At 52.8% G+C, this 26,692-nt stretch overlaps 1 protein-coding gene across 1 annotated transcript in view; it reads left to right on the top strand.

The window, feature by feature from the left end:
• The window catches only part of chm (CHM Rab escort protein), an 84,589-nt gene that overhangs the window by 3,956 nt on the left and 53,941 nt on the right, over positions 1–26,692 (top strand). Inside the window, exons 2-8 of the mRNA XM_072459683.1 lie at positions 1,491–1,557; positions 8,479–8,551; positions 9,561–9,682; positions 10,130–10,185; positions 10,640–10,677; positions 14,100–14,399; positions 15,243–15,359. Coding sequence (XP_072315784.1) covers positions 1,491–1,557; positions 8,479–8,551; positions 9,561–9,682; positions 10,130–10,185; positions 10,640–10,677; positions 14,100–14,399; positions 15,243–15,359 — 773 coding nt within the window. The remainder of the gene's footprint in view (positions 1–1,490; positions 1,558–8,478; positions 8,552–9,560; positions 9,683–10,129; positions 10,186–10,639; positions 10,678–14,099; positions 14,400–15,242; positions 15,360–26,692) is intronic.

Raw genomic sequence — 26,692 nt, 5'->3', positions numbered from 1 at the left:
GATATTTAAGTGATATTTAAGGTGATATTTAAGGTGATATTTAAGGTGATATTTAAGTGATATTTAAGTGATATTTAAGGTGATATTTAAGGTGATATTTAAGTGATATTTAAATGATATTTAAGTGATATTTAAGTGATATTTAAGTGATATTTAAGGTGATATTTAAGTGATATTTAAGTGATATTTAAGTGATATTTAAGTGATATTTAAGGTGATATTTAAGTGATATTTAAGTGATATTTAGGTGATATTTAAGGTGATATTTAAGTGATATTTAAGGTGATATTTAAGTGATATTTAAGTGATATTTAAGTGATATTCAAGGTGATATTTAAGTGATATTTAAGTGATATTTAAGTGATATTTAAGGTGATATTTAAGGTGATATTTAAGTGATATTTAAGGTGATATTTAAGTGATATTTAAGGTGATATTTAAGTGATATTTAAGTGATATTTAAGTGATATTTAAGGTGATATTTAAGTGATATTTAAGTGATATTTAAGGTGATATTTAAGTGATATTTAAGTGATATTTAAGGTGATATTTAAGTGATATTTAAGGTGATATTTAAGGTGATATTTAAGTGATATTTAAGGTGATATTTAAGGTGATATTTAAGGTGATATTTAAGTGATATTTAAGTGATATTTAAGTGATATTTAAGGTGATATTTAAGTGATATGTAAGGTGATATTTAAGTGATATTTAAGTGATATTTAAGGTGATATTTAAGTGATATTTAAGTGATATTTAAGTGATATTTAAGGTGATATTTAAGGTGATATTTAAGGTGATATTTAAGTGATATTTAAGGTGATATTTAAGTGATATTTAAGTGATATTTAAGGTGATATTTAAGTGATATTTAAGTGATATTTAAGTGATATTTAAGGTGATATTTAAGGTGATATTTAAGGTGATATTTAAGTGATATTTAAGTGATATTTAAGGTGATATTTAAGTGATATTTAAGGTGATATTTAAGTGATATTTAAGGTGATATTTAAGTGATATTTAAGGTGATATTTAAGTGACATTTAAGTGATATTTAAGTGATATTTAAGTGATATTTAAGTGATATTTAAGGTGATATTTAAGGTGATATTTAAGTGATATTTAAGTGATATTTAAGTGATATTTAAGGTGATATTTAAGTGATATTTAAGTGATATTTAAGTGATATTTAAGGTGATATTTAAGGTGATATTTAAGGTGATATTTAAGTGACATTTAAGTGATATTTAAGGTGATATTTAAGTGATATTTAAGTGATATTTAAGTGATATTTAAGGTGATATTTAAGGTGATATTTAAGTGATATTTAAGTGATATTTAAGGTGATATTTAAGTGATATTTAAGTGATATTTAAGGTGATATTTAAGTGATATTTAAGTGATATTTAAGGTGATATTTAAGTGATATTTAAGGTGATATTTAAGTGATATTTAAGGTGATATTTAAGTGATATTTAAGGTGATTGCAGGTCTGTGTGAGTCGGTTGTGGCCGCTGCCTGCTCCAGAGTGGGACAGAGGGTTCTGCACTTGGACAGGTGAGTCCTCACTCGCCGCCTCCCTCACTCGCCGCCTCCTCCCTCACTCTGCGCCTCCCTCACTCGCCGCCTCCCTCACTCGCCTCCTCCCTCACTCGCCGCCTCCTCCCTCACTCTGCGCCTCCCTCACTCGCCGCCTCCCTCACTCGCCTCCTCCCTCACTCGCCGCCTCCTCCCTCACTCTGCGCCTCCCTCACTCGCCTCCTCCCTCACTCGCCGCCTCCTCCCTCACTCTGCGCCTCCCTCACTCTGCGCCTCCCTCACTCGCCTCCTCCCTCACTCGCCTCCTCCCTCACTCGCCTCCTCCCTCACTCGCCTCCTCCCTCACTCGCCGCCTCCTCCCTCACTCTGCGCCTCCCTCACTCGCCGCCTCCCTCACTCGCCTCCTCCCTCACTCGCCGCCTCCTCCCTCACTCTGCGCCTCCCTCACTCGCCGCCTCCCTCACTCGCCTCCTCCCTCACTCGCCGCCTCCTCCCTCACTCTGCGCCTCCCTCACTCGCCTCCTCCCTCACTCTGCGCCTCCCTCACTCGCCTCCTCCCTCACTCTGCGCCTCCCTCACTCGCCTCCTCCCTCACTCGCCTCCTCCCTCACTCGCCTCCTCCCTCACTCGCCGCCTCCTCCCTCACTCGCCTCCTCCCTCACTCGCCTCCTCCCTCACTCGCCTCCTCCCTCACTCTGCGCCTCCCTCACTCGCCTCCTCCCTCACTCGCCTCCTCCCTCACTCGCCTCCTCCCTCACTCTGCGCCTCCCTCACTCGCCTCCTCCCTCACTCGCCTCCTCCCTCACTCTGCGCCTCCCTCACTCGCCTCCTCCCTCACTCGCCTCCTCCCTCACTCGCCGCCTCCTCCCTCACTCGCCCCCTCCCTCACTCGCCTCCTCCCTCCCTCACTCGCCGCCTCCCTCACTCGCCTCCTCCCTCCCTCACTCGCCGCCTCCCTCACTCGCCGCCTCCCTCACTCGCCGCCTCCTCCCTCACTCGCCTCCTCCCTCACTCGCCTCCTCCCTCACTCGCCTCCTCCCTCACTCGCCTCCTCCCTCACTCTGCGCCTCCCTCACTCGCCTCCTCCCTCACTCGCCTCCTCTCTCACTCGCCTCCTCCCTCACTCGCCGCCTCCTCCCTCACTCGCCTCCTCCCTCACTCGCCTCCTCCCTCACTCGCCTCCTCCCTCACTCTGCGCCTCCCTCACTCGCCTCCTCCCTCACTCGCCTCCTCCCTCACTCTGCGCCTCCCTCACTCGCCTCCTCCCTCACTCGCCTCCTCCCTCACTCTGCGCCTCCCTCACTCGCCTCCTCCCTCACTCGCCTCCTCCCTCACTCGCCTCCTCCCTCACTCGCCTCCTCCCTCACTCGCCTCCTCCCTCACTCTGCGCCTCCCTCACTCGCCTCCTCCCTCACTCGCCTCCTCCCTCACTCGCCTCCTCACTCACTCGCCGCCTCCTCCCTCACTCGCCTCCTCCCTCACTCGCCTCCTCCCTCACTCGCCTCCTCCCTCACTCACCTCCTCCCTCACTCGCCTCCTCCCTCACTCGCCGCCTCCTCCCTCACTCGCCGCCTCCCTCACTCGCCGCCTCCCTCACTCGCCTCCTCCCTCACTCTGCGCCTCCCTCACTCGCCTCCTCCCTCACTCGCCTCCTCCCTGACTCTGCGCCACCCTCACTCGCCTCCTCCCTCACTCGCCTCCTCCCTCACTCGCCTCCTCCCTCACTCGCCTCCTCCCTCACTCTGCGCCTCCCTCACTCGCCTCCTCCCTCACTCGCCTCCTCCCTCACTCGCCTCCTCCCTCACTCTGCGCCTCCCTCACTCGCCTCCTCCCTCACTCTGCGCCTCCCTCACTCGCCTCCTCCCTCACTCTGTGCCTCCCTCACTCGCCTCCTCCCTCACTCGCCTCTCCCTCACTCGCCTCCTCCCTCCCTCACTCGCCTCCTCCCTCACTCTGCGCCTCCCTCGCTCGCCTCCTCCCTCACTCGCCTCCTCCCTCACTCGCCTCCTCCCTCACTCGCCTCCTCCCTCACTCTGCACCTCCCTCACTCGCCTCCTCCCTCACTCGCCTCCTCCCTCACTTGCCTCCTCCCTCACTCTGCGCCTCCCTCACTCGCCTCCTCCCTCACTCGCCTCCTCCCTCACTCGCCTCCTCCCTCACTCGCCTCCTCCCTCACTCGCCGCCTCCTCCCTCACTCGCCTCCTCCCTCACTCGCCTCCTCCCTCACTCGCCTCCTCCCTCACTCTGCGCCTCCCTCACTCGCCTCCTCCCTCACTCGCCTCCTCCCTCACTCGCCTCCCCCCTCACTCTGCGCCTCCCTCACTCGCCTCCCCCCTCACTCTGCGCCTCCCTCACTCGCCTCCTCCCTCACTCTGCGCCTCCCTCACTCGCCTCCTCCCTCACTCGCCTCCTCCCTCACTCGCCTCCTCCCTCACTCGCCTCCTCCCTCACTCTGCGCCTCCCTCACTCGCCTCCTCCCTCACTCGCCTCTCACTCGCCTCCTCCCTCACTCGCCTCCTCCCTCACTCGCCGCCTCCTCCCTCACTCGCCTCCTCCCTCACTCGCCTCCTCCCTCACTCGCCTCCTCCCTCACTCGCCTCCTCCCTCCCTCACTCGCCGCCTCCCTCACTCGCCGCCTCCTCCCTCACTCGCCTCCTCCCTCACTCGCCTCCTCCCTCACTCGCCTCCTCCCTCACTCGCCTCCTCCCTCACTCTGCGCCTCCCTCACTCGCCTCCTCCCTCACTCGCCTCCTCCCTCACTCGCCTCCTCCCTCACTCGCCGCCTCCTCCCTCACTCGCCTCCTCCCTCACTCGCCTCCTCCCTCACTCGCCTCCTCCCTCACTCTGCGCCTCCCTCACTCGCCTCCTCCCTCACTCGCCTCCTCCCTCACTCGCCTCCTCCCTCACTCTGCGCCTCCCTCACTCGCCTCCTCCCTCACTCGCCTCCTCCCTCACTCGCCGCCTCCTCCCTCACTCTGCGCCTCCCTCACTCGCCGCCTCCCTCACTCGCCTCCTCCCTCACTCGCCGCCTCCTCCCTCACTCTGCGCCTCCCTCACTCGCCTCCTCCCTCACTCTGCGCCTCCCTCACTCGCCTCCTCCCTCACTCTGCGCCTCCCTCACTCGCCTCCTCCCTCACTCGCCTCCTCCCTCACTCGCCTCCTCCCTCACTCGCCGCCTCCTCCCTCACTCGCCTCCTCCCTCACTCGCCTCCTCCCTCACTCGCCTCCTCCCTCACTCTGCGCCTCCCTCACTCGCCTCCTCCCTCACTCGCCTCCTCCCTCACTCGCCTCCTCCCTCACTCTGCGCCTCCCTCACTCGCCTCCTCCCTCACTCGCCTCCTCCCTCACTCTGCGCCTCCCTCACTCGCCTCCTCCCTCACTCGCCTCCTCCCTCACTCGCCGCCTCCTCCCTCACTCGCCCCCTCCCTCACTCGCCTCCTCCCTCCCTCACTCGCCGCCTCCCTCACTCGCCGCCTCCCTCACTCGCCGCCTCCTCCCTCACTCGCCTCCTCCCTCACTCGCCTCCTCCCTCACTCGCCTCCTCCCTCACTCGCCTCCTCCCTCACTCTGCGCCTCCCTCACTCGCCTCCTCCCTCACTCGCCTCCTCCCTCACTCGCCTCCTCCCTCACTCGCCGCCTCCTCCCTCACTCGCCTCCTCCCTCACTCGCCTCCTCCCTCACTCGCCTCCTCCCTCACTCTGCGCCTCCCTCACTCGCCTCCTCCCTCACTCGCCTCCTCCCTCACTCTGCGCCTCCCTCACTCGCCTCCTCCCTCACTCGCCTCCTCCCTCACTCTGCGCCTCCCTCACTCGCCTCCTCCCTCACTCGCCTCCTCCCTCACTCGCCTCCTCCCTCACTCGCCTCCTCCCTCACTCGCCTCCTCCCTCACTCGCCTCCTCCCTCACTCTGCGCCTCCCTCACTCGCCTCCTCCCTCACTCGCCTCCTCCCTCACTCGCCTCCTCCCTCACTCGCCGCCTCCTCCCTCACTCGCCTCCTCCCTCACTCGCCTCCTCCCTCACTCGCCTCCTCCCTCACTCACCTCCTCCCTCACTCGCCTCCTCCCTCACTCGCCGCCTCCTCCCTCACTCGCCGCCTCCCTCACTCGCCGCCTCCCTCACTCGCCTCCTCCCTCACTCGCCGCCTCCTCCCTCACTCGCCTCCTCCCTCACTCTGCGCCTCCCTCACTCGCCTCCTCCCTCACTCGCCTCCTCCCTGACTCTGCGCCACCCTCACTCGCCTCCTCCCTCACTCGCCTCCTCCCTCACTCGCCTCCTCCCTCACTCGCCTCCTCCCTCACTCTGCGCCTCCCTCACTCGCCTCCTCCCTCACTCGCCTCCTCCCTCACTCGCCTCCTCCCTCACTCTGCGCCTCCCTCACTCGCCTCCTCCCTCACTCTGCGCCTCCCTCACTCGCCTCCTCCCTCACTCTGTGCCTCCCTCACTCGCCTCCTCCCTCACTCGCCTCCTCCCTCACTCTGCGCCTCCCTCACTCGCCTCCTCCCTCACTCTGCGCCTCCCTCACTCGCCTCCTCCCTCACTCTGTGCCTCCCTCACTCGCCGCCTCCTCCCTCACTCGCCTCCTCCCTCACTCTGCGCCACCCTCACTCGCCTCCTCCCTCACTCGCCTCCTCCCTCACTCTGCGCCTCCCTCACTCGCCTCCTCCCTCACTCGCCTCCTCCCTCACTCGCCTCCTCCCTCACTCTGCGCCTCCCTCACTCGCCTCCTCCCTCACTCTGCGCCTCCCTCACTCGCCTCCTCCCTCACTCTGTGCCTCCCTCACTCGCCTCCTCCCTCACTCGCCTCTCCCTCACTCGCCTCCTCCCTCCCTCACTCGCCTCCTCCCTCACTCTGCGCCTCCCTCGCTCGCCTCCTCCCTCACTCGCCTCCTCCCTCACTCGCCTCCTCCCTCACTCGCCTCCTCCCTCACTCTGCACCTCCCTCACTCGCCTCCTCCCTCACTCGCCTCCTCCCTCACTTGCCTCCTCCCTCACTCTGCGCCTCCCTCACTCGCCTCCTCCCTCACTCGCCTCCTCCCTCACTCGCCTCCTCCCTCACTCGCCTCCTCCCTCACTCGCCGCCTCCTCCCTCACTCGCCTCCTCCCTCACTCGCCTCCTCCCTCACTCGCCTCCTCCCTCACTCTGCGCCTCCCTCACTCGCCTCCTCCCTCACTCGCCTCCTCCCTCACTCGCCTCCCCCCTCACTCTGCGCCTCCCTCACTCGCCTCCCCCCTCACTCTGCGCCTCCCTCACTCGCCTCCTCCCTCACTCTGCGCCTCCCTCACTCGCCTCCTCCCTCACTCGCCTCCTCCCTCACTCGCCTCCTCCCTCACTCGCCTCCTCCCTCACTCTGCGCCTCCCTCACTCGCCTCCTCCCTCACTCGCCTCTCACTCGCCTCCTCCCTCACTCGCCTCCTCCCTCACTCGCCGCCTCCTCCCTCACTCGCCTCCTCCCTCACTCGCCTCCTCCCTCACTCGCCTCCTCCCTCACTCGCCTCCTCCCTCCCTCACTCGCCGCCTCCCTCACTCGCCTCCTCCCTCACTCGCCTCCTCCCTCACTCGCCTCCTCCCTCACTCGCCTCCTCCCTCACTCGCCTCCTCCCTCACTCGCCTCCTCCCTCACTCGCCGCCTCCTCCCTCACTCGCCTCCTCCCTCACTCGCCTCCTCCCTCACTCGCCTCCTCCCTCACTCTGCGCCTCCCTCACTCGCCTCCTCCCTCACTCGCCTCCTCCCTCACTCGCCTCCTCCCTCACTCTGCGCCTCCCTCACTCGCCTCCTCCCTCACTCGCCTCCTCCCTCACTCTGCGCCTCCCTCACTCGCCTCCTCCCTCACTCGCCTCCTCCCTCACTCGCCTCCTCCCTCACTCGCCGCCTCCTCCCTCACTTGCCTCCTCCCTCACTCGCCTCCTCCCTCACTCGCCTCCTCCCTCACTCGCCTCCTCCCTCACTCTGCGCCTCCCTCACTCGCCTCCTCCCTCACTCGCCTCCTTCCTCACTCGCCGCCTCCTCCCTCACTCGCCTCCTCCCTCACTAGCCTCCTCCCTCACTCGCCGCCTCCTCCCTCACTCGCCTCCTCCCTCACTCGCCTCCTCCCTCACTCGCCGCCTCCTCCCTCACTCGCCGCCTCCTCCCTCACTCGCCGCCTCCTCCCTCACTCGCCTCCTCCCTCACTCGCCTCCTCCCTCACTCGCCTCCTCCCTCACTCGCCTCCTCCCTCACTCTGCGCCTCCCTCACTCGCCTCCTCCCTCACTCGCCTCCTCCCTCACTCGCCTCCTCCCTCACTCTGCGCCTCCCTCACTCGCCTCCTCCCTCACTCGCCTCCTCCCTCACTCGCCTCCTCCCTCACTCGCCTCCTCCCTCACTCTGCGCCTCCCTCACTCGCCTCCTCCCTCACTCGCCTCCTCCCTCACTCGCCTCCTCCCTCACTCTGCGCCTCCCTCACTCGCCTCCTCCCTCACTCGCCTCCTCCCTCACTCTGCGCCTCCCTCACTCGCCTCCTCCCTCACTCGCCTCCTCCCTCACTCGCCTCCTCCCTCACTCGCCGCCTCCTCCCTCACTCGCCTCCTCCCTCACTCGCCTCCTCCCTCACTCGCCTCCTCCCTCACTCTGCGCCTCCCTCACTCGCCTCCTCCCTCACTCGCCTCCTCCCTCACTCTGCGCCACCCTCACTCGCCTCCTCCCTCACTCGCCTCCTCCCTCACTCGCCTCCTCCCTCACTCGCCTCCTCCCTCACTCGCCTCCTCCCTCACTCGCCTCCTCCCTCACTCTGCGCCTCCCTCACTCGCCTCCTCCCTCACTCGCCTCCTCCCTCACTCGCCTCCTCCCTCACTCGCCTCCTCCCTCACTCGCCGCCTCCCTCACTCGCCGCCTCCCTCACTCTGCGCCTCCTACAGGACACTCTGAGTGCTCTTGTGAGTCTTTACTGGTCTCCTCCTGCAGGAGGAGCTATTACGCCTCAGACTGGGCCAGTTTCACCTTCAATGGGCTTTTGTCGTGGATCCAGGAGCAGCAGGTTTGAGACGTTTGAACCAAATAAAGGTGTAAATCTGTGACTGATGCGTCTGGAGAGAGAATGTTTATATTTATATTTAATTCAGAAATAGTTTATTATTTTTGGACATTTTATTTTAATAATCTTTGTTAGAAAAAAGTCTTCACACTTATTTTCTCCTAAATTAAGCATAATTTAGTCCTGTACACTTGGTTTGGGTTTATTCTAGTCCAGGTTTGTCCTGCTTTAGTTCTGGTTTAGTCCTGGTTTAGTTCTGGTTTAGTCCTGGTTTAGTTCTGGTTTAGTCCTGGTTTAGTCCTGGTTTAGTCCTGCTTTAGTCCTAGTTTAGTCCTGGTTTAGTCCTGGTTTAGTCCTGCTTTAGTCCTGGTTTAGATCTGGTTTAGTCCTGGTTTAGACCTGGTTTAGTCCTGCTTTAGTCCTGGTTTAGTCCTGGTTTAGTTCTGGTTTAGTCCTGGTTTAGACCTGGTTTAGTCCTGGTTTAGACCTGGTTTAGTCCTGGTTTAGTCCTGCTTTAGTCCTGGTTTAGTCCTGCTTTAGTTCTGGTTTAGTCCTGGTTTAGTTCTGGTTTAGTCCTGGTTTAGTCCTGGTTTAGTCCTGCTTTAGTCCTAGTTTAGTTCTGGTTTAGTCCTGGTTTAGTTCTGGTTTAGTCCTGGTTTAGTCCTGGTTTAGTCCTGCTTTAGTCCTGGTTTAGTCCTGCTTTAGTTCTGCTTTAGTTCTGGTTTAGTCCTGCTTTAGTCCTGGTTTAGTCCTGCTTTAGTCCTGGTTTAGTCCTGCTTTAGTTCTGCTTTAGTCCTAGTTTAGTTCTGGTTTAGTCCTGGTTTAGTTCTGGTTTAGTTCTGGTTTAGTTCTGGTTTAGACCTGGTTTAGTCCTGGTTTAGACCTGGTTTAGACCTGGTTTATTCCAGCTTTAGTCCTGGTTTAGACCTGGTTTAGTCCTGGTTTAGACATGGTTTAGTCCTGGTTTAGTTCAGATCAAACAATGCTCTCATTGGTCTGATCTGTGTCATAGGCGGAGCCAGAGCCACAGCAGCCATGTGATTGGTCGGCACTGTTGGAGGAGGGGGAGGAGCTTGTTCATCTGAACCAATCATATTCATCCATCAGTAACTTGCAGGTGCACAGCTATGTCAGGTACAGCCCCTTTGACCCTCTGACCCTCTGACCCTGTGACCCTCTGACCCTGTGACCCTCTGACCCTGTGACCCTGTGACCCTCTGACCCTCTGACCCACTGACCCTGTGACCCTCTGACCCTGTGACCCTCTGACCCTGTGACCCTCTGACCCTGTGACCCTGTGACCCTGTGACCCTCTGACCCTCTGACCCACTGACCCTGTGACCCTCTGACCCTGTGACCCTCTGACCCTGTGACCCTCTGACCCTGTGACCCTGTGACCCTCTGACCCTCTGACCCACTGACCCTGTGACCCTCTGACCCTGTGACCCTCTGACCCTGTGACCCTCTGACCCTGTGACCCTGTGACCCTCTGACCCTGTGACCCTGTGACCCTCTGACCCTGTGACCCTGTGTCACTACTTTCCTCTTTGAACTTCTGCTGAATGACTTTTGTTTGAGCAGTGAAAAAGAGGAAGAAGCATCATCACCTGAGAAGAACCAAGAACAGACTGTGACAGGTGAGACAGGTGTGAGTGACAGGTGTGAGTGACAGGTGAGACAGGTGTGAGTGACAGGTGTGAGTGACAGGTGAGACAGGTGTGAGTGACAGGTGTGAGTGACAGGTGTGAGTGACAGGTGAGACAGGTGTGAGTGACAGGTGAGACAGGTGTGAGTGACAGGTGTGAGTGACAGGTGAGACAGGTGTGAGTGACAGGTGTGAGTGACAGGTGTGAGTGACAGGTGGGACAGGTGTGAGTGACAGGTGTGAGTGACAGGTGAGACAGGTGTGAGTGACAGGTGTGAGTGACAGGTGAGACATGTGTGAGTGACAGGTGTGAGTGACAGGTGAGACAGGTGTGAGTGACAGGTGTGAGTGACAGGTGTGACTGACAGGTGAGACAGGTGTGAGTGACAGGTGTGAGTGACAGGTGTGACAGACAGGATTGACAGGGGTAATTTGGTGTTTTTCAGATGCCTCAGACTCAGATCAGACTCAAGCCAAGGAACAGGTACACCATGTTTATGTACACCATGTTTATGTACACCATGTTTATGTACACCATGTTTATGTACACCATGTTTATGTACACCATGTTTATGTACACCATGTTTATGTACACCATGTTTATGTACACCATGTTTATGTACACCATGTTTATGTACACCATGTTTATGTACACCATGTTTATGTACACCATGTTTATGTACACCATGTGCATGTACACCATGTTTATGTACACCATGTTTATGTACACCATGTTTATGTACACCATGTGCATGTACACCATGTTTATGTACACCATGTTTATGTACACCATGTTTATGTACACCATGTGCATGTACACCATGTTTATGTACACCATGTTTATGTACACCATGTTTATGTACACCATGTGCATGTACACCATGTTTATGTACACCATGTTTATGTACACCATGTTTATGTACGCCATGTGCATGTACACCATGTGCATGTACACCATGTGCATGTACACCATGTGCATGTACACCATGTTTATGTACACCATGTTTATGTACGCCATGTGCATGTACACCATGTTTATGTACGCCATGTGCATGTACACCATGTGCATGTACACCATGTGCATGTACACCATGTGCATGTACACCATGTTTATGTACACCATGTTTATGTACACCATGTTTATGTACGCCATGTGCATGTACACCATGTGCATGTACACCATGTGCATGTACACCATGTTTATGTACACCATGTTTATGTACACCATGTGCATGTACACCATGTTTATGTACACCATGTGCATGTACACCATGTGCATGTACACCATGTGCATGTACACCATGTTTATGTACACCATGTTTATGTACACCATGTGCATGTACACCATGTTTATGTACACCATGTGCATGTACACCATGTGCATGTACACCATGTTTATGTACACCATGTTTATGTACACCATGTTTATGTACACCATGTGCATGTACACCATGTGCATGTACACCATGTTTATGTACACCATGTTTATGTACACCATGTGCATGTACACCATGTTTATGTACACCATGTGCATGTACACCATGTGCATGTACACCATGTGCATGTACACCATGTGCATGTACACCATGTTTATGTACACCATGTGCATGTACACCATGTGCATGTACACCATGTTTATGTACACCATGTTTATGTACACCATGTTTATGTACACCATGTTTATGTACACCATGTGCATGTACACCATGTTTATGTACACCATGTTTATGTACACCATGTGCATGTACACCATGTTTATGTACACCATGTGCATGTACACCATGTTTATGTACACCATGTGCATGTACACCATGTTTATGTACACCATGTTTATGTACACCATGTTTATGTACACCATGTTTATGTACACCATGTTTATGTACACCATGTGCATGTACACCATGTTTATGTACACCATGTGCATGTACACCATGTTTATGTACACCATGTGCATGTACACCATGTGCATGTACACCATGTTTATGTACACCATGTGCATGTACACCATGTTTATGTACACCATGTGCATGTACACCATGTTTATGTACACCATGTGCATGTACACCATGTTTATGTACACCATGTGCATGTACACCATGTTTATATACACCATGTTTATGTACACCATGTTTATGTACACCATGTTTATATACACCATGTGCATGTACACCATGTGCATGTACACCATGTGCATGTACACCATGTGCATGTACGCCATGTTTATGTACACCATGTTTATGTACGCCATGTTTATGTACACCATGTGCATGTACACCATGTTTATGTACACCATGTTTATGTACACCATGTTTATGTACACCATGTGCATGTACACCATGTGCATGTACACCATGTTTATGTACACCATGTTTATGTACACCATGTTTATGTACACCATGTTAATGTACACCATGTTTATGTACACCATGTGCATGTACACCATGTTTATGTACACCATGTTTATGTACACCATGTTTATGTACACCATGTTTATGTACACAATGTTTATGTGCACAATGTTTATGTACACCATGTGCGTGTACACCATGTGCGTGTACACCATGTGCACGTGCATGTACACCATGTGCATGTACACCATGTGCATGTACACCATGTGAGCGACACCATGTGTGCGACACCATGTGTGCGACACCATGTGAGCGACACCATGTGTGCGACACCATGTGTGTGACACCATGTGTGCGACACCATGTGCCTGACACCATGTGCCTGACACCATGTGCATGTGACACCATGTGCATGTGACACCATGTGCATGTGACACCATGTGCATGTGACACCATGTGTGTCACACCATGTGTGTGACACCATGTGTGTGACACCATGTGCGTGTGACACCATGTGCGTGACACCATGTGCGTGTGACACCATGTGCGTGTACACCATGTGAGTGACACCATGTGTGCGACACCATGTGTGTGACACCATGTGCGTGTGACACCATGTGCGTGACACCATGTGCGTGTGACACCATGTGCATGTGACACCATGTGTGTCACACCATGTGTGTGACACCATGTGTGTGACACCATGTGCGTGTGACACCATGTGCGTGACACCATGTGCGTGTGACACCATGTGCGTGTACACCATGTGAGTGACACCATGTGTGCGACACCATGTGTGCGACACCATGTGTGCGACACCATGTGAGCGACACCATGTGTGCGACACCATGTGTGCGACACCATGTGAGTGACACCATGTGTGCGACACCATGTGTGTGACACCATGTGTGTGACACCATGTGTGCGACACCATGTGTGCGATGTGTGCGACACCATGTGAGTGACACCATGTGTGTGACACCATGTGTGCGACACCATGTGTGCGACACCATGTGTGCGACACCATGTGTGCGACACCATGTGTGCGACACCATGTGTGCGACACCATGTGTGCGACACCATGTGTGCGACACCATGTGTGCGACACCATGTGTGCGACACCATGTGTGCGACACCATGTGAGCGACACCATGTGTGCGACACCATGTGTGCGACACCATGTGTGCGACACCATGTGTGCGACACCATGTGTGCGACACCATGTGTGCGACACCATGTGTGCGACACCATGTGTGCGACACCATGTGTGCGACACCATGTGTGCGACACCATGTGCATGCAAACAGATGGTTTTAACGACACAAATGATTGACAGGTGCAATGTTCTGAACAAAGGATTTTGTTTCCGAGTTTGTTTTGTCAAAAGCTAAATTATATTTATAATTTTCACTGTTGTTGTTTTTGTTGTTGTTGTTAATAATATTTGCATATTTTATTCACAATTGCATGAACTTATTTGGTCATTTTAAGAATACTTTAAATATATTGTGTATTTGACTGAGCCAGTGTGAGGTACTTTTTATGGTTGTGTTCACAGGTCCCTGAGAGCCAATCAGAGCCCTGCGCTGAGTCCGAGAGCCAATCAGAGCCCTGCGCTGAGTCCGAGAGCCAATCAGAGCCCTGCGCCGAGTCCGAGAGCCAATCAGAGCCCTGCGCTGAGTCCGAGAGCCAATCAGAGCCCTGCGCTGAGTCCGAGAGCCAATCAGAGCCCTGCGCCGAGTCCGAGAGCCAATCAGAGCCCTGCGCTGAGTCCGAGAGCCAATCAGAGCCAAGGAAGCTGACTCTGGCTGATTTAGTGAGAGAAGGACGTCGCTTCAACATCGACCTGGTGTCAAAGGTCAGGGTGGGCATCTGACACAGAGGGAGGGGCATCTGACACAGTGGGAGGGGCATCTGACACAGGGGGAGGGGCATCTGACACAGGGGGAGGGGCATCTGACACAGGGGGAGGGGCATCTGACACAGGGGGAGGGGCATCTGACACAGTGGGAGGGGCATCTGACACAGGGGGAGGGGCATCTGACACAGGGGGAGGGGCATCTGACACAGGGGGAGGGGCATCTGACACAGGGGGAGGGGCATCTGACACAGTGGGAGGGGCATCTGACACAGGGGGAGGGGCATCTGACACAGGGGGAGGGGCATCTGACACAGTGGGAGGGGCATCTGACACAGGGGGAGGGGCATCTGACACAGTGGGAGGGGCATCTGACACAGTGGGAGGGGCATCTGACACAGGGGGAGGGGCATCTGACACAGGGGGAGGGGCATCTGACACAGGGGGAGGGGCATCTGACACAGGGAGGGGCATCTGACACAGGGAGGGGCATCTGACACAGGGAGGGGCATCTGACACAGGGGGAGGGGCATCTGACACAGGGGGAGGGGCATCTGACACAGGGGGAGGGGCATCTGACACAGGGGGAGGGGCATCTGACACAGGGGGAGGGGCATCTGACACAGGGAGGGGCATCTGACACAGGGGGAGGGGCATCTGACACAGGGGGAGGGGCATCTGACACAGGGAGGGGCATCTGACACAGGGAGGGGCATCTGACACAGGGGGAGGGGCATCTGACACAGGGGGAGGGGCATCTGACACAGGGGGAGGGGCATCTGACACAGTGGGAGGGGCATCTGACACAGGGGGAGGGGCATCTGACTGTGTTCTGTTCTACAGTTGCTGTTTTCTCGCGGCTCATTGGTCGATCTTCTAATCCAATCAAACGTCAGTCGCTACGTTGAGTTTAAGAACGTGAGCCGTGTCCTGACCGTCCTGAACCAGGAAGTGATCCAGGTAAAACCAGCTCCAACTCGAGCTCATCTCCTTTGTTAACAGCCCTGTATGTTAGCTCAGAGGAGCCCACCTGCTCAGACCTGCTCAGACCTGCTCAGAGGAGCCCACCTGCTCAGACCTGCTCAGACCTGCTCAGAGGAGCCCACCTGCTCAGACCTGCTCAGACCTGCTCAGAGGAGCCCACCTGCTCAGACCTGCTCAGAGGAGCCCACCTGCTCAGACCTGCTCAGACCTGCTCAGAGGAGCCCACCTGCTCAGACCTGCTCAGACCTGCTCAGAGGAGCCCACCTGCTCAGACCTGCTCAGACCTGCTCAGAGGAGCCCACCTGCTCAGACCTGCTCAGACCTGCTCAGAGGAGCCCACCTGCTCAGACCTGCTCAGACCTGCTCAGAGGAGCCCACCTGCTCAGACCTGCTCAGACCTGCTCAGAGGAGCCCACCTGCTCAGACCTGCTCAGACCTGCTCAGACCTGCTCAGAGGAGCCCACCTGCTCAGACCTGCTCAGACCTGCTCAGAGGAGCCCACCTGCTCAGACCTGCTCAGAGGAGCCCACCTGCTCAGACCTGCTCAGACCTGCTCAGAGGAGCCCACCTGCTCAGACCAGCTCAGACCTGCTCAGAGGAGCACACCTGCTCAGAGGAGCCCACCTGCTCAGACCTGCTCAGAGGAGCCCACCTGCTCAGACCTGCTCAGAGGAGCCCACCTGCTCAGACCTGCTCAGAGGACAAGATGATGGACAGTGAACACGTCTGCAGTTCCCTCTCAGTCGGTGGATACTCGGCTTGGGCTCTTAACAGAGTGAAAAGAGCCACATAGTGAGACTAAAGAGCCACATAGTGAGACTAAAGAGAGCCACATAGTGAGACTAAAGAGCCACATAGTGAGACTAAAGAGCCACATAGTGAGACTAAAGAGCCACATAGTGAGACTAAAGAGCCACATAGTGAGACTAAAGAGAGCCACATAGTGAGACTAAAGAGCCACATAGTGAGCCTAAAGAGCCACATGGTGAGCCTAAAGAGCCACATAGTGAGCCTAAAGAGCCACATGGTGAGCCTAAAGAGCCACATAGTGAGCCTAAAGAGCCACATGGTGAGCCTAAAGAGCCACATAGTGAGCCTAAAGAGCCACATAGTGAGCCTAAAGAGCCACATGGTGAGCCTAAAGAGCCACATAGTGAGCCTAAAGAGCCACATGGTGAGCCTAAAGAGCCACATAGTGAGCCTAAAGAGCCACATGGTGAGCCTAAAGAGCCACATAGTGAGACTAAAGAGCCACATAGTGAGACTAAAGAGAGCCACATAGTGAGACTAAAGAGCCACATAGTGAGACTAAAGAGAGCCACATAGTGAGACTAAAGAGCCACATAGTGAGACTAAAGAGCCACATAGTGAGACTAAAGAGCCACATAGTGAGACTAAAGAGCCACATAGTGAGACTAAAGAGCCACATAGTGAGACTAAAGAGCCACATAGTGAGACTAAAGAGCCACATAGTGAGGCTAAAGAGCCACATAGTGAGACTAAAGAGCCACATAGTGAGCCTAAAGAGCCACATGGTGAGCCTAAAGAGCCACATAGTGAGCCTAAAGAGCCACATGGTGAGCCTAAAGAGCCACATAGTGAGCCTAAAGAGCCACATGGTGAGCCTAAAGAGCCACATAGTGAGCCTAAAGAGCCACATGGTGAGCCTAAAGAGCCACATAGTGAGCCTAAAGAGCCACATGGTGAGCCTAAAGAGCCACATAGTGAGCCTAAAGAGCCACATGGTGAGCCTAAAGAGCCACATAGTGAGACTAAAGAGCCACATAGTGAGACTAAAGAGAGCCACATAGTGAGACTAAAGAGCCACATAGTGAGACTAAAGAGAGCCACATAGTGAGACTAAAGAGCCACATAGTGAGACTAAAGAGCCACATAGTGAGACTAAAGAGCCACATAGTGAGACTAAAGAGCCACATAGTGAGACTAAAGAGCCACATAGTGAGAGCCACATAGTGAGACTAAAGAGAGCCACATAGTGAGAGCCACATAGTGAGACTAAAGAGAGCCACATAGTGAGACTAAAGAGAGCCACATAGTGAGACTAAAGAGAGCCACATAGTGAGACTAAAGAGCCACATAGTGAGACTAAAGAGCCACATAGTGAGACTAAAGAGCCACATAGTGAGACTAAAGAGCCACATAGTGAGACTAAAGAGCCACATAGTGAGACTAAAGAGCCACATAGTGAGACTAAAGAGCCACATAGTGAGACTAAAGAGCCACATAGTGAGACTAAAGAGCCACATAGTGAGACTAGAGAGCCACATAGTGAGAGCCACATAGTGAGACTAAAGAGCCACATAGTGAGACTAAAGAGCCACATAGTGAGACTAAAGAGCCACATAGTGAGACTAAAGAGCCACATAGTGAGACTAAAGAGCCACATAGTGAGACTAAAGAGCCAAATAGTGAGACAAAAGAGCCAAATAGTGAGACAAAAGAGCCACATAGTGAGACTAAAGAGCAAGAGCCACATAGTGAGACTAAAGAGCCACATAGTGAGACAAAAGAGCCACATAGTGAGACTAAAGAGCCACATAGTGAGACTAAAGAGAGCCACATAGTGAGACTAAAGAGCCACATAGTGAGACTAAAGAGCCACATAGTGAGACTAAAGAGCCACATAGTGAGACTAAAGAGAGCCACATAGTGAGACTAAAGAGAGCCACATAGTGAGACTAAAGAGCCACATAGTGAGACTAAAGAGCCACATAGTGAGACTAAAGAGCCACATAGTGAGACTAAAGAGCCACATAGTGAGACTAAAGAGCCACATAGTGAGACTAAAGAGAGCCACATAGTGAGACTAGAGAGCCACATAGTGAGACTAAAGAGCCACATAGTGAGACTAAAGAGCCACATAGTGAGACTAAAGAGCCACATAGTGAGACTAAAGAGCCACATAGTGAGACTAAAGAGCCACATAGTGAGACTAAAGAGCCACATAGTGAGACTAAAGAGCCACATAGTGAGACTAAAGAGCCACATAGTGAGACTAAAGAGCCACATAGTGAGACTAAAGAGCCAAATAGTGAGACAAAAGAGCCAAATAGTGAGACAAAAGAGCCACATAGTGAGACTAAAGAGCAAGAGCCACATAGTGAGACTAAAGAGCCACATAGTGAGACAAAAGAGCCACAGAGTGAGACTAAAGAGCCACATAGTGAGACTAAAGAGCAAGAGCCACATAGTGAGACAAAAGAGCCACATAGTGACACTAAAGAGCAAGAGCCACATAGTGAGACTAAAGAGCCACATAGTGAGACTAAAGAGCCACATAGTGAGAGCCACATAGTGAGACAAAAGAGCCACATAGTGACACTAAAGAGCAAGAGCCACATAGTGAGACTAAAGAGCCACATAGTGAGACTAAAGAGAGCCACATAGTGAGACTAAAGAGCCACATAGTGAGACTAAAGAGCCACATAGTGAGACTACACATGACGACGACACAATCAAGGCAGTTCACGTCGCCCGGATCGGCGTCACCGGGGCCCCATCCTGGAGCCAGGCCTGGGATGGGTGCTCCATGGCGAGCGCCTGGTGGCCGGGTCTTACCCCACGGGGCCCGGCCGGGCACAGCCCGAAAGAGCGACGTGGGGCCGCCCTCCCGTGGGCCCACCACCCGCAGGAGGATCCATAAGGGGCCGGTGCAGAGAGATCTGGGCGGCAGTCGACGGCAGGGGCCTCGGCGACCAGATCTCCAGACACAGAGACTAACTCTGGGGACATGGAATGTCACCTCGCTGGGGGGGAAAGAGCCCGAGCTTGTGCGGGAGGTTGAGCGATACCGACTAGATATAGTCGGCCTCACCTCCACGCACAGTTTGGGCTCTGGAACCATCTCCTCGAGAGGGGCTGGACGCTCCACTTCTCTGGTGTTGCCCGCGGGGAGAGGCGGCGGGCTGGTGTGGGCTTGCTGATAGCCCCTCAGCTCAGCCGCCACGTGTTGGAGTTTACCCCGGTGAACGAGAGGGTCGCGTCCCTCCGCCTTCGGGTGGGGGACAGGTCTCTCACTGTTGTGGCGGCCTACGGGCCGAACAGCAGTGCAGAGTACCCGGCCTTCTTGGAGTCCTTGGGAGGGGTACTGGACAGTGCACCGACCGGGGACTCCGTTGTTCTACTGGGGGACTTCAACGCCCACGTGGGCAATGACAGTGACACCTGGAGAGGGGTGATCGGGAAGAACGGCTTCCCCGATCTGAACCCGAGCGGTGTTCAGTTATTGGACTTCTGTGCTAGCCACGGATTGTCCATAACGAACACCATGTTCAAGCACAAGGGTGTCCATCAGTGCACATGGCACCAGGACACCCTAGGCCGGAGGTCAATGATCGACTTTGTTGTCGTGTCATCAGACCTCCGGCCGCGTGTCTTGGACACTCGGGTGAAGAGAGGGGCAGAGTTGTCAACCGATCACCACCTGGTGGTGAGTTGGATCCGCTGGCGGAGGAGGAAGCCGGACAGACTCGGCAGACCCAAGCGCATTGTGAGGGTCTGTTGGGAACGTCTAGTGGAGCCCTCTGTCAGTAGGGTATTCAACTCGCACCTCCGGGAGAGCTTCTCCCGTGTCCCGGGGGAGGCTGGGGACATTGAGTCCGAGTGGACCATGTTCTCCGCCTCCATTGTTGATGCGGCTGCTCGGAGCTGTGGTCGCAAGGTCTCCGGTGCCTGTCGTGGCGGCAACCCCCGAACCCGGTGGTGGACACCGGAAGTAAGGGATGCCGTCAGACTGAAGAAGGAGGCCTATCAGGCCACTCTGGCTTGTAGGTCTCCGGAGGTCATCGACGGGTATCGGCAGGCCAAGCGAGCCGCGGCTCGTGCTGTCGCAGAGGCAAAAACCCGGGCCTGGGAGGAGTTCGGGGAGGCCATGGAGGAGGACTATCGGTCGGCACCAAAGAAATTCTGGCAAACCGTCCGGCGCCTCAGGAAGGGGAAGCAGTGTCTCACAAACACCGTTTACGGTGCGGGTGGAGGCCTGCTGACCTCGACTGGGGATGTCGTCGGACGGTGGAAGGAATACTTTGAGGATCTCCTTAATCCCTCAGTCACGTCTCCCGAAGAGGAAGTAGAGACCGGGGACTCGGAGGCTGGCTCATCCATCACCCAAGCTGAAGTCACTGAGGTTGTTCGCAAACTCCTCGGTGGCAGGGCTCCGGGGGTGGATGAGATCCGCCCTGAGTACCTAAAGTATCTGGATGTTGTAGGACTGTCTTGGTTGACACGTCTCTGCAACATCGCGTGGCGTTCGGGGACCGTGCCTCTGGACTGGCAGACCGGGGTGGTGGTCCCTCTGTTCAAGAAGGGGGACCGGAGGGTGTGTTCCAACTACAGAGGGATCACACTCCTCAGCCTCCCGGGTAAGGTCTATTCCAAGGTACTGGAGAGGAGAATCCGACCGATAGTCGAACCTCGGATTCAGGAGGAGCAGAGTGGTTTTCGTCCCGGTCGTGGAACACTGGACCAGCTCTATAACCTCCATCGGGTGCTCGAGGGTTCATGGGAGTTTGCCCAACCAGTCCACATGTGCTTTGTGGATCTGGAGAAGGCTTTCGACCGTGTCCCTCGGGGTGTCCTTTGGGGGGTGCTCCGGGAGTACGGGGTCCGGGGCCCTTTGCTCAGGGCTGTCCGGTCCCTGTATGACCGGAGCAGGAGCTGTGTTCGCATTGCCGGCAGTAAGTCAGACCTGTTCCCAGTGCATGTTGGACTCCGCCAGGGCTGCCCTGTGTCACCGGTTCTGTTCATAATTTTTATGGACAGAATTTCTAGGCGCAGTCAGGGGTCGGAGGGTGTCCGGTTTGGGGACCACAGGATCTCATCTCTGCTGTTTGCAGACGATGTTGTCCTGATGGCTCCATCAAACCCGGACCTGCAACATGCACTGGGACGGTTTGCAGCCGAGTGTGAAGCGGCTGGGATGAGAATCAGCACCTCCAAATCCCAGGTCATGGTTCTCGACCGGAAAAAGGTGGCTTGCCCTCTCCAGGTGGGTGGGGTGTCCTTGCCCCAAGTGGAGGAGTTCAAGTATCTCGGGGTCTTGTTCACGAGTGAGGGAAGGATGGAGCGTGAGATCGACAGTTGGATCGGTGCAGCGGCTGCAGTGATGCAGTCGCTGCATCGGACCGTTGTGGTAAAGAGGGAGCTGAGCCGAAAGGCAAAGCTCTCGATTTACCGGTCGCTCTACGTTCTGACCTCACCTCTGGTCATGAGCTTTGGGTAGTGACCGAAAGAACAAGATCGCGGATACAAGCGGTCGAAATGAGTTTCCTCCGCCGGGTGGCTGGGCGCTCCCTTAGAGATAAGGTGAGGAGCTCGGCCACACGGGGGGAGCTCGGAGTAGAGCCGCTGCTCCTCCACGTCGAGAGGAGCCAGCTGAGGTGGCTCGGGCATCTGTTCCGGATGCCTCCTGGGCGCCTCCCTCGGGAGGTGTTTCAGGCATGTCCCACCGGGAAGAGGCCCCGGGGAAGACCCAGGACACGCTGGAGAGACTATGTCTCTCGGCTGGCCTGGGAACGCCTCGGGATCCCCCCGGAGGAGTTAGAGGAAGTGTCTGGGGAGAAGGAAGTCTGGGAGTCCCTGCTCAGACTGCTGCCCCCGCGACCCGGCCCCGGATAAAGCGGCAGAAGATGGATGGATGGATGGATGGATAGTGAGACTAAAGAGAGCCACATAGTGAGACTAAAGAGCCAAATAGTGAGACAAAAGAGCCACATAGTGAGACTAAAGAGCAAGAGCCACATAGTGAGACTAAAGAGCCACATAGTGAGACTAAAGAGAGCCACATAGTGAGACTAAAGAGCCACATAGTGAGACTAAAGAGAGCCACATAGTGAGACTAAAGAGCCACATAGTGAGACTAAAGAGAGCCACATAGTGAGACTAAAGAGCCACATAGTGAGACTAAAGAGCCACATAGTGAGACTAAAGAGCCACATAATGAGACTAAAAGAGAGCCACATAGTGAGACTAAAGAGCCACATAGTGAGACTAAAGAGCCACATAGTGAGACTAAAGAGCCACATAGTGAGACTAAATAGCCACATAGTGAGACTAAAGAGCCACATAGTGAGACTAAAGAGCCACATAGTGAGACTAAAGAGCCACATAGTGAGACTAAAGAGCCACATAGTAAGACTAAAGAGAGCCACATAGTGAGACTAAAGAGCCACATAATGAGACTAAAGAGCCACATAGTGAGACTAAAGAGCCACATAGTGAGACTAAAGAGCCACATAGTGAGACTAAAGAGATCCACATAGTGAGACTAAAGAGCCACATAGTGAGACTAAAGAGAGCCACATAGTGAGACTAAAGAGCCACATAGTGAGACTAAAAGAGAGCCACATAGTGAGACTAAAGAGCCACATAATGAGACTAAAGAGAGCCACATAGTGAGACTAAAGAGCCACATAGTGAGACTAAAGAGCCACATAGTGAGACTAAAGAGCCACATAGTGAGACTAAAGAGATCCACATAGTGAGACTAAAGAGCCACATAGTGAGACTAAAGAGAGCCACATAGTGAGACTAAAGAGCCACATAGTGAGACTAAAAGAGAGCCACATAGTGAGACTAAAGAGCCACATAATGAGACTAAAGAGCCACATAGTGAGACTAAAGAGCCACATAGTGAGACTAAAGAGAGCCACATAGTGAGACTAGAGAGCCACATAGTGAGACTAAAGAGCCACATAGTGAGACTAAAGAGAGCCACATAGTGAGACTAAAGAGAGCCACATAGTGAGACTAAAGAGCCACATAGTGTGACTAAAGAGCCACATAGTGAGACTAAAGAGCCACATAGTGAGACTAAAGAGAGCCACATAGTGAGACTAAAGAGAGCCACATAGTGAGACTAAAGAGCCACATAGTGTGACTAAAGAGCCACATAGTGAGACTAAAGAGCCACATAGTGAGACTAAAGAGCCACATAGTGAGACTAAAGAGAGCCACATAGTGAGACTAAAGAGAGCCACATAGTGAGACTAAAGAGCCACATAGTGTGACTAAAGAGCCACATAGTGAGACTAAAGAGCCACATAGTGAGACTAAAGAGCCACATAGTGAGACTAAAGAGCCACATAGTGTGACTAAAGAGCCACATAGTGAGACTAAAGAGCCACATAGTGAGACTAAAGAGCCAAATAGTGAGACAAAAGAGCCAAATAGTGAGACTAAAGAGCCACATAGTGAGACTAAAGAGCAAGAGCCACATAGTGAGACTAAAGAGCCACATAGTGAGACTAAAGAGAGCCACATAGTGAGACTAAAGAGCCACATAGTGAGACTAAAGAGCCACATAGTGAGACTAAAGAGAGCCACATAGTGAGACTAAAGAGCCACATAGTGAGACTAAAGAGAGCCACATAGTGAGACTAAAGAGAGCCACATAGTGAGACTAAAGAGCCACATAGTGAGACTACAGAGAGCCACATAGTGAGACTAAAGAGCCACATAGTGAGACTAAAGAGCCACATAATGAGACTAAAGAGCCACATAATGAGACTAAAGAGCCACATAGTGAGACTAAAGAGCCACATAATGAGACTAAAGAGCCACATAATGAGACTAAAGAGCCACATAGTGAGACTAAAGAGCCACATAGTGAGACTAAAGAGAGCCACATAGTGAGACTAAAGAGAGCCACATAGTGAGACTAAAGAGCCACATAGTGAGACTAAAGAGCCACATAGTGAGACTAAAGAGCCACATAATGAGACTAAAGAGCCACATAATGAGACTAAAGAGCCACATAGTGAGACTAAAGAGCCACATAGTGAGACTAAAGAGAGCCACATAGTGAGACTAAAGAGCCAAATAGTGAGACAAAAGAGCCACATAGTGAGACTAAAGAGCAAGAGCCACATAGTGAGACTAAAGAGCCACATAGTGAGACTAAAGAGAGCCACATAGTGAGACTAAAGAGCCACATAGTGAGACTAAAGAGCCACATAGTGAGACTAAAGAGAGCCACATAGTGAGACTAAAGAGCCACATAGTGAGACTAAAGAGAGCCACATAGTGAGACTAAAGAGAGCCACATAGTGAGACTAAAGAGCCACATAGTGAGACTACAGAGAGCCACATAGTGAGACTAAAGAGCCACATAGTGAGACTAAAGAGCCACATAATGAGACTAAAGAGCCACATAATGAGACTAAAGAGCCACATAGTGAGACTAAAGAGCCACATAATGAGACTAAAGAGCCACATAATGAGACTAAAGAGCCACATAGTGAGACTAAAGAGCCACATAGTGAGACTAAAGAGAGCCACATAGTGAGACTAAAGAGAGCCACATAGTGAGACTAAAGAGCCACATAGTGAGACTAAAGAGCCACATAGTGAGACTAAAGAGCCACATAATGAGACTAAAGAGCCACATAATGAGACTAAAGAGCCACATAGTGAGACTAAAGAGCCACATAGTGAGACTAAAGAGAGCCACATAGTGAGACTAAAGAGCCAAATAGTGAGACAAAAGAGCCACATAGTGAGACTAAAGAGCAAGAGCCACATAGTGAGACTAAAGAGCCACATAGTGAGACTAAAGAGAGCCACATAGTGAGACTAAAGAGCCACATAGTGAGACTAAAGAGAGCCACATAGTGAGACTAAAGAGAGCCACATAGTGAGACTAAAGAGCCACATAGTAAGACTAAAGTGCCACATAGTGAGACTAAAGAGCCACATAGAAGAGCCACATAGTGAGACTAAAGAGAGCCACATAGTGAGACTAAAGAGCCACATAGTGAGACTAAAGAGCCACATAGTGAGACTAAAGAGCCACATAGTGAGACTAAAGAACCACATAGTGAGACTAAAGAGCCACATAGTGAGACTAAAGAGCCACATAGTGAGACTAAAGAGCCACATAGTGAGACTAAAGAGAGCCACATAGTGAGACTAAAGAGAGCCACATAGTGAGACTAAAGAGCCACATAGTGAGACTAAAGAGAGCCACATAGTGAGACTAAAGAGAGCCACATAGTGAGACTAAAGAGCCACATAGTGAGACTAAAGAGAGCCACATAGTGAGACTAAAGAGCCACATAGTAAGACTAAAGAGCCACATAGTGGGACTAAAGAGAGCCACATAGTGAGACTAAAGAGCCACATAGTGAGACTAAAGAGCCACATAGTGAGACTAAAGAGAGCCACATAGTGAGACTAAAGAGAGCCACATAGTGAGACTAAAGAGCCACATAGTGAGACTAAAGAGCCACATAGTGAGACTAAAGAGAGCCACATAGTGAGACTAAAGAGCCACATAGTGAGACTAAAGAGAGCCACATAGTGAGACTAAAGAGCCACATAGTGAGACTAAAGAGCCACATAGTGAGACTAAAGAGCCACATAATGAGACTAAAGAGCCACATAGTGAGACTAAAGAGCCACATAGTGAGACTAAAGAGCCACATAGTGAGACTAAAGAGAGCCACATAGTGAGACTAAAGAGCCACATAGTGAGACAAAAGAGCCACATAGTGAGACTAAAGAGCCACATAGTGAGACTAAAGAGCCACATAGTGAGACTAAAGAGCCACATAGTGAGACTAAAGAGCCACATAGTGAGACTAAAGAGCCACATAGTGAGACTAAAGAGAGCCACATAGTGAGACTAAAGAGAGCCACATAGTGAGACTAAAGAGCCACATAGTGAGACTAAAGAGAGCCACATAGTGAGACTAAAGAGCCACATAGTGAGACTAAAGAGAGCCACATAGTGAGACTAAAGAGAGCCACATAGTGAGACTAAAGAGCCACATAGTGAGACTAAAGAGCCACATAGTGAGACTAAAGAGAGCCACATAGTGAGACTAAAGAGCCACATAGTAAGACTAAAGAGCCACATAGTGGGACTAAAGAGAGCCACATAGTGAGACTAAAGAGCCACATAGTGAGACTAAAGAGCCACATAGTGAGACTAAAGAGAGCCACATAGTGAGACTAAAGAGCCACATAGTGAGACTAAAGAGCCACATAGTGAGACTAAAGAGAGCCACATAGTGAGACTAAAGAGCCACATAGTGAGACTAAAGAGAGCCACATAGTAAGACTAAAGAGAGCCACATAGTGAGACTAAAGAGCCACATAGTGAGACTAAAGAGCCACATAATGAGACTAAAGAGCCACATAGTGAGACTAAAGAGAGCCACATAGTGAGACTAAAGAGCCACATAGTGAGACAAAAGAGCCACATAGTGAGACTAAAGAGCCACATAGTGAGACTAAAGAGCCACATAGTGAGACTAAAGAGCCACATAGTGAGACTAAAGAGCCACATA

Source organism: Eucyclogobius newberryi, unplaced genomic scaffold, assembly GCF_026437365.1.
Source record: "Eucyclogobius newberryi isolate DKJ021-1_F unplaced genomic scaffold, fEucNew1.0.hap1 SCAF_25, whole genome shotgun sequence".
Taxonomy (NCBI): domain Eukaryota; kingdom Metazoa; phylum Chordata; class Actinopteri; order Gobiiformes; family Gobiidae; genus Eucyclogobius; species Eucyclogobius newberryi.
This window is presented reverse-complemented; position numbering and strand designations above follow the sequence as displayed.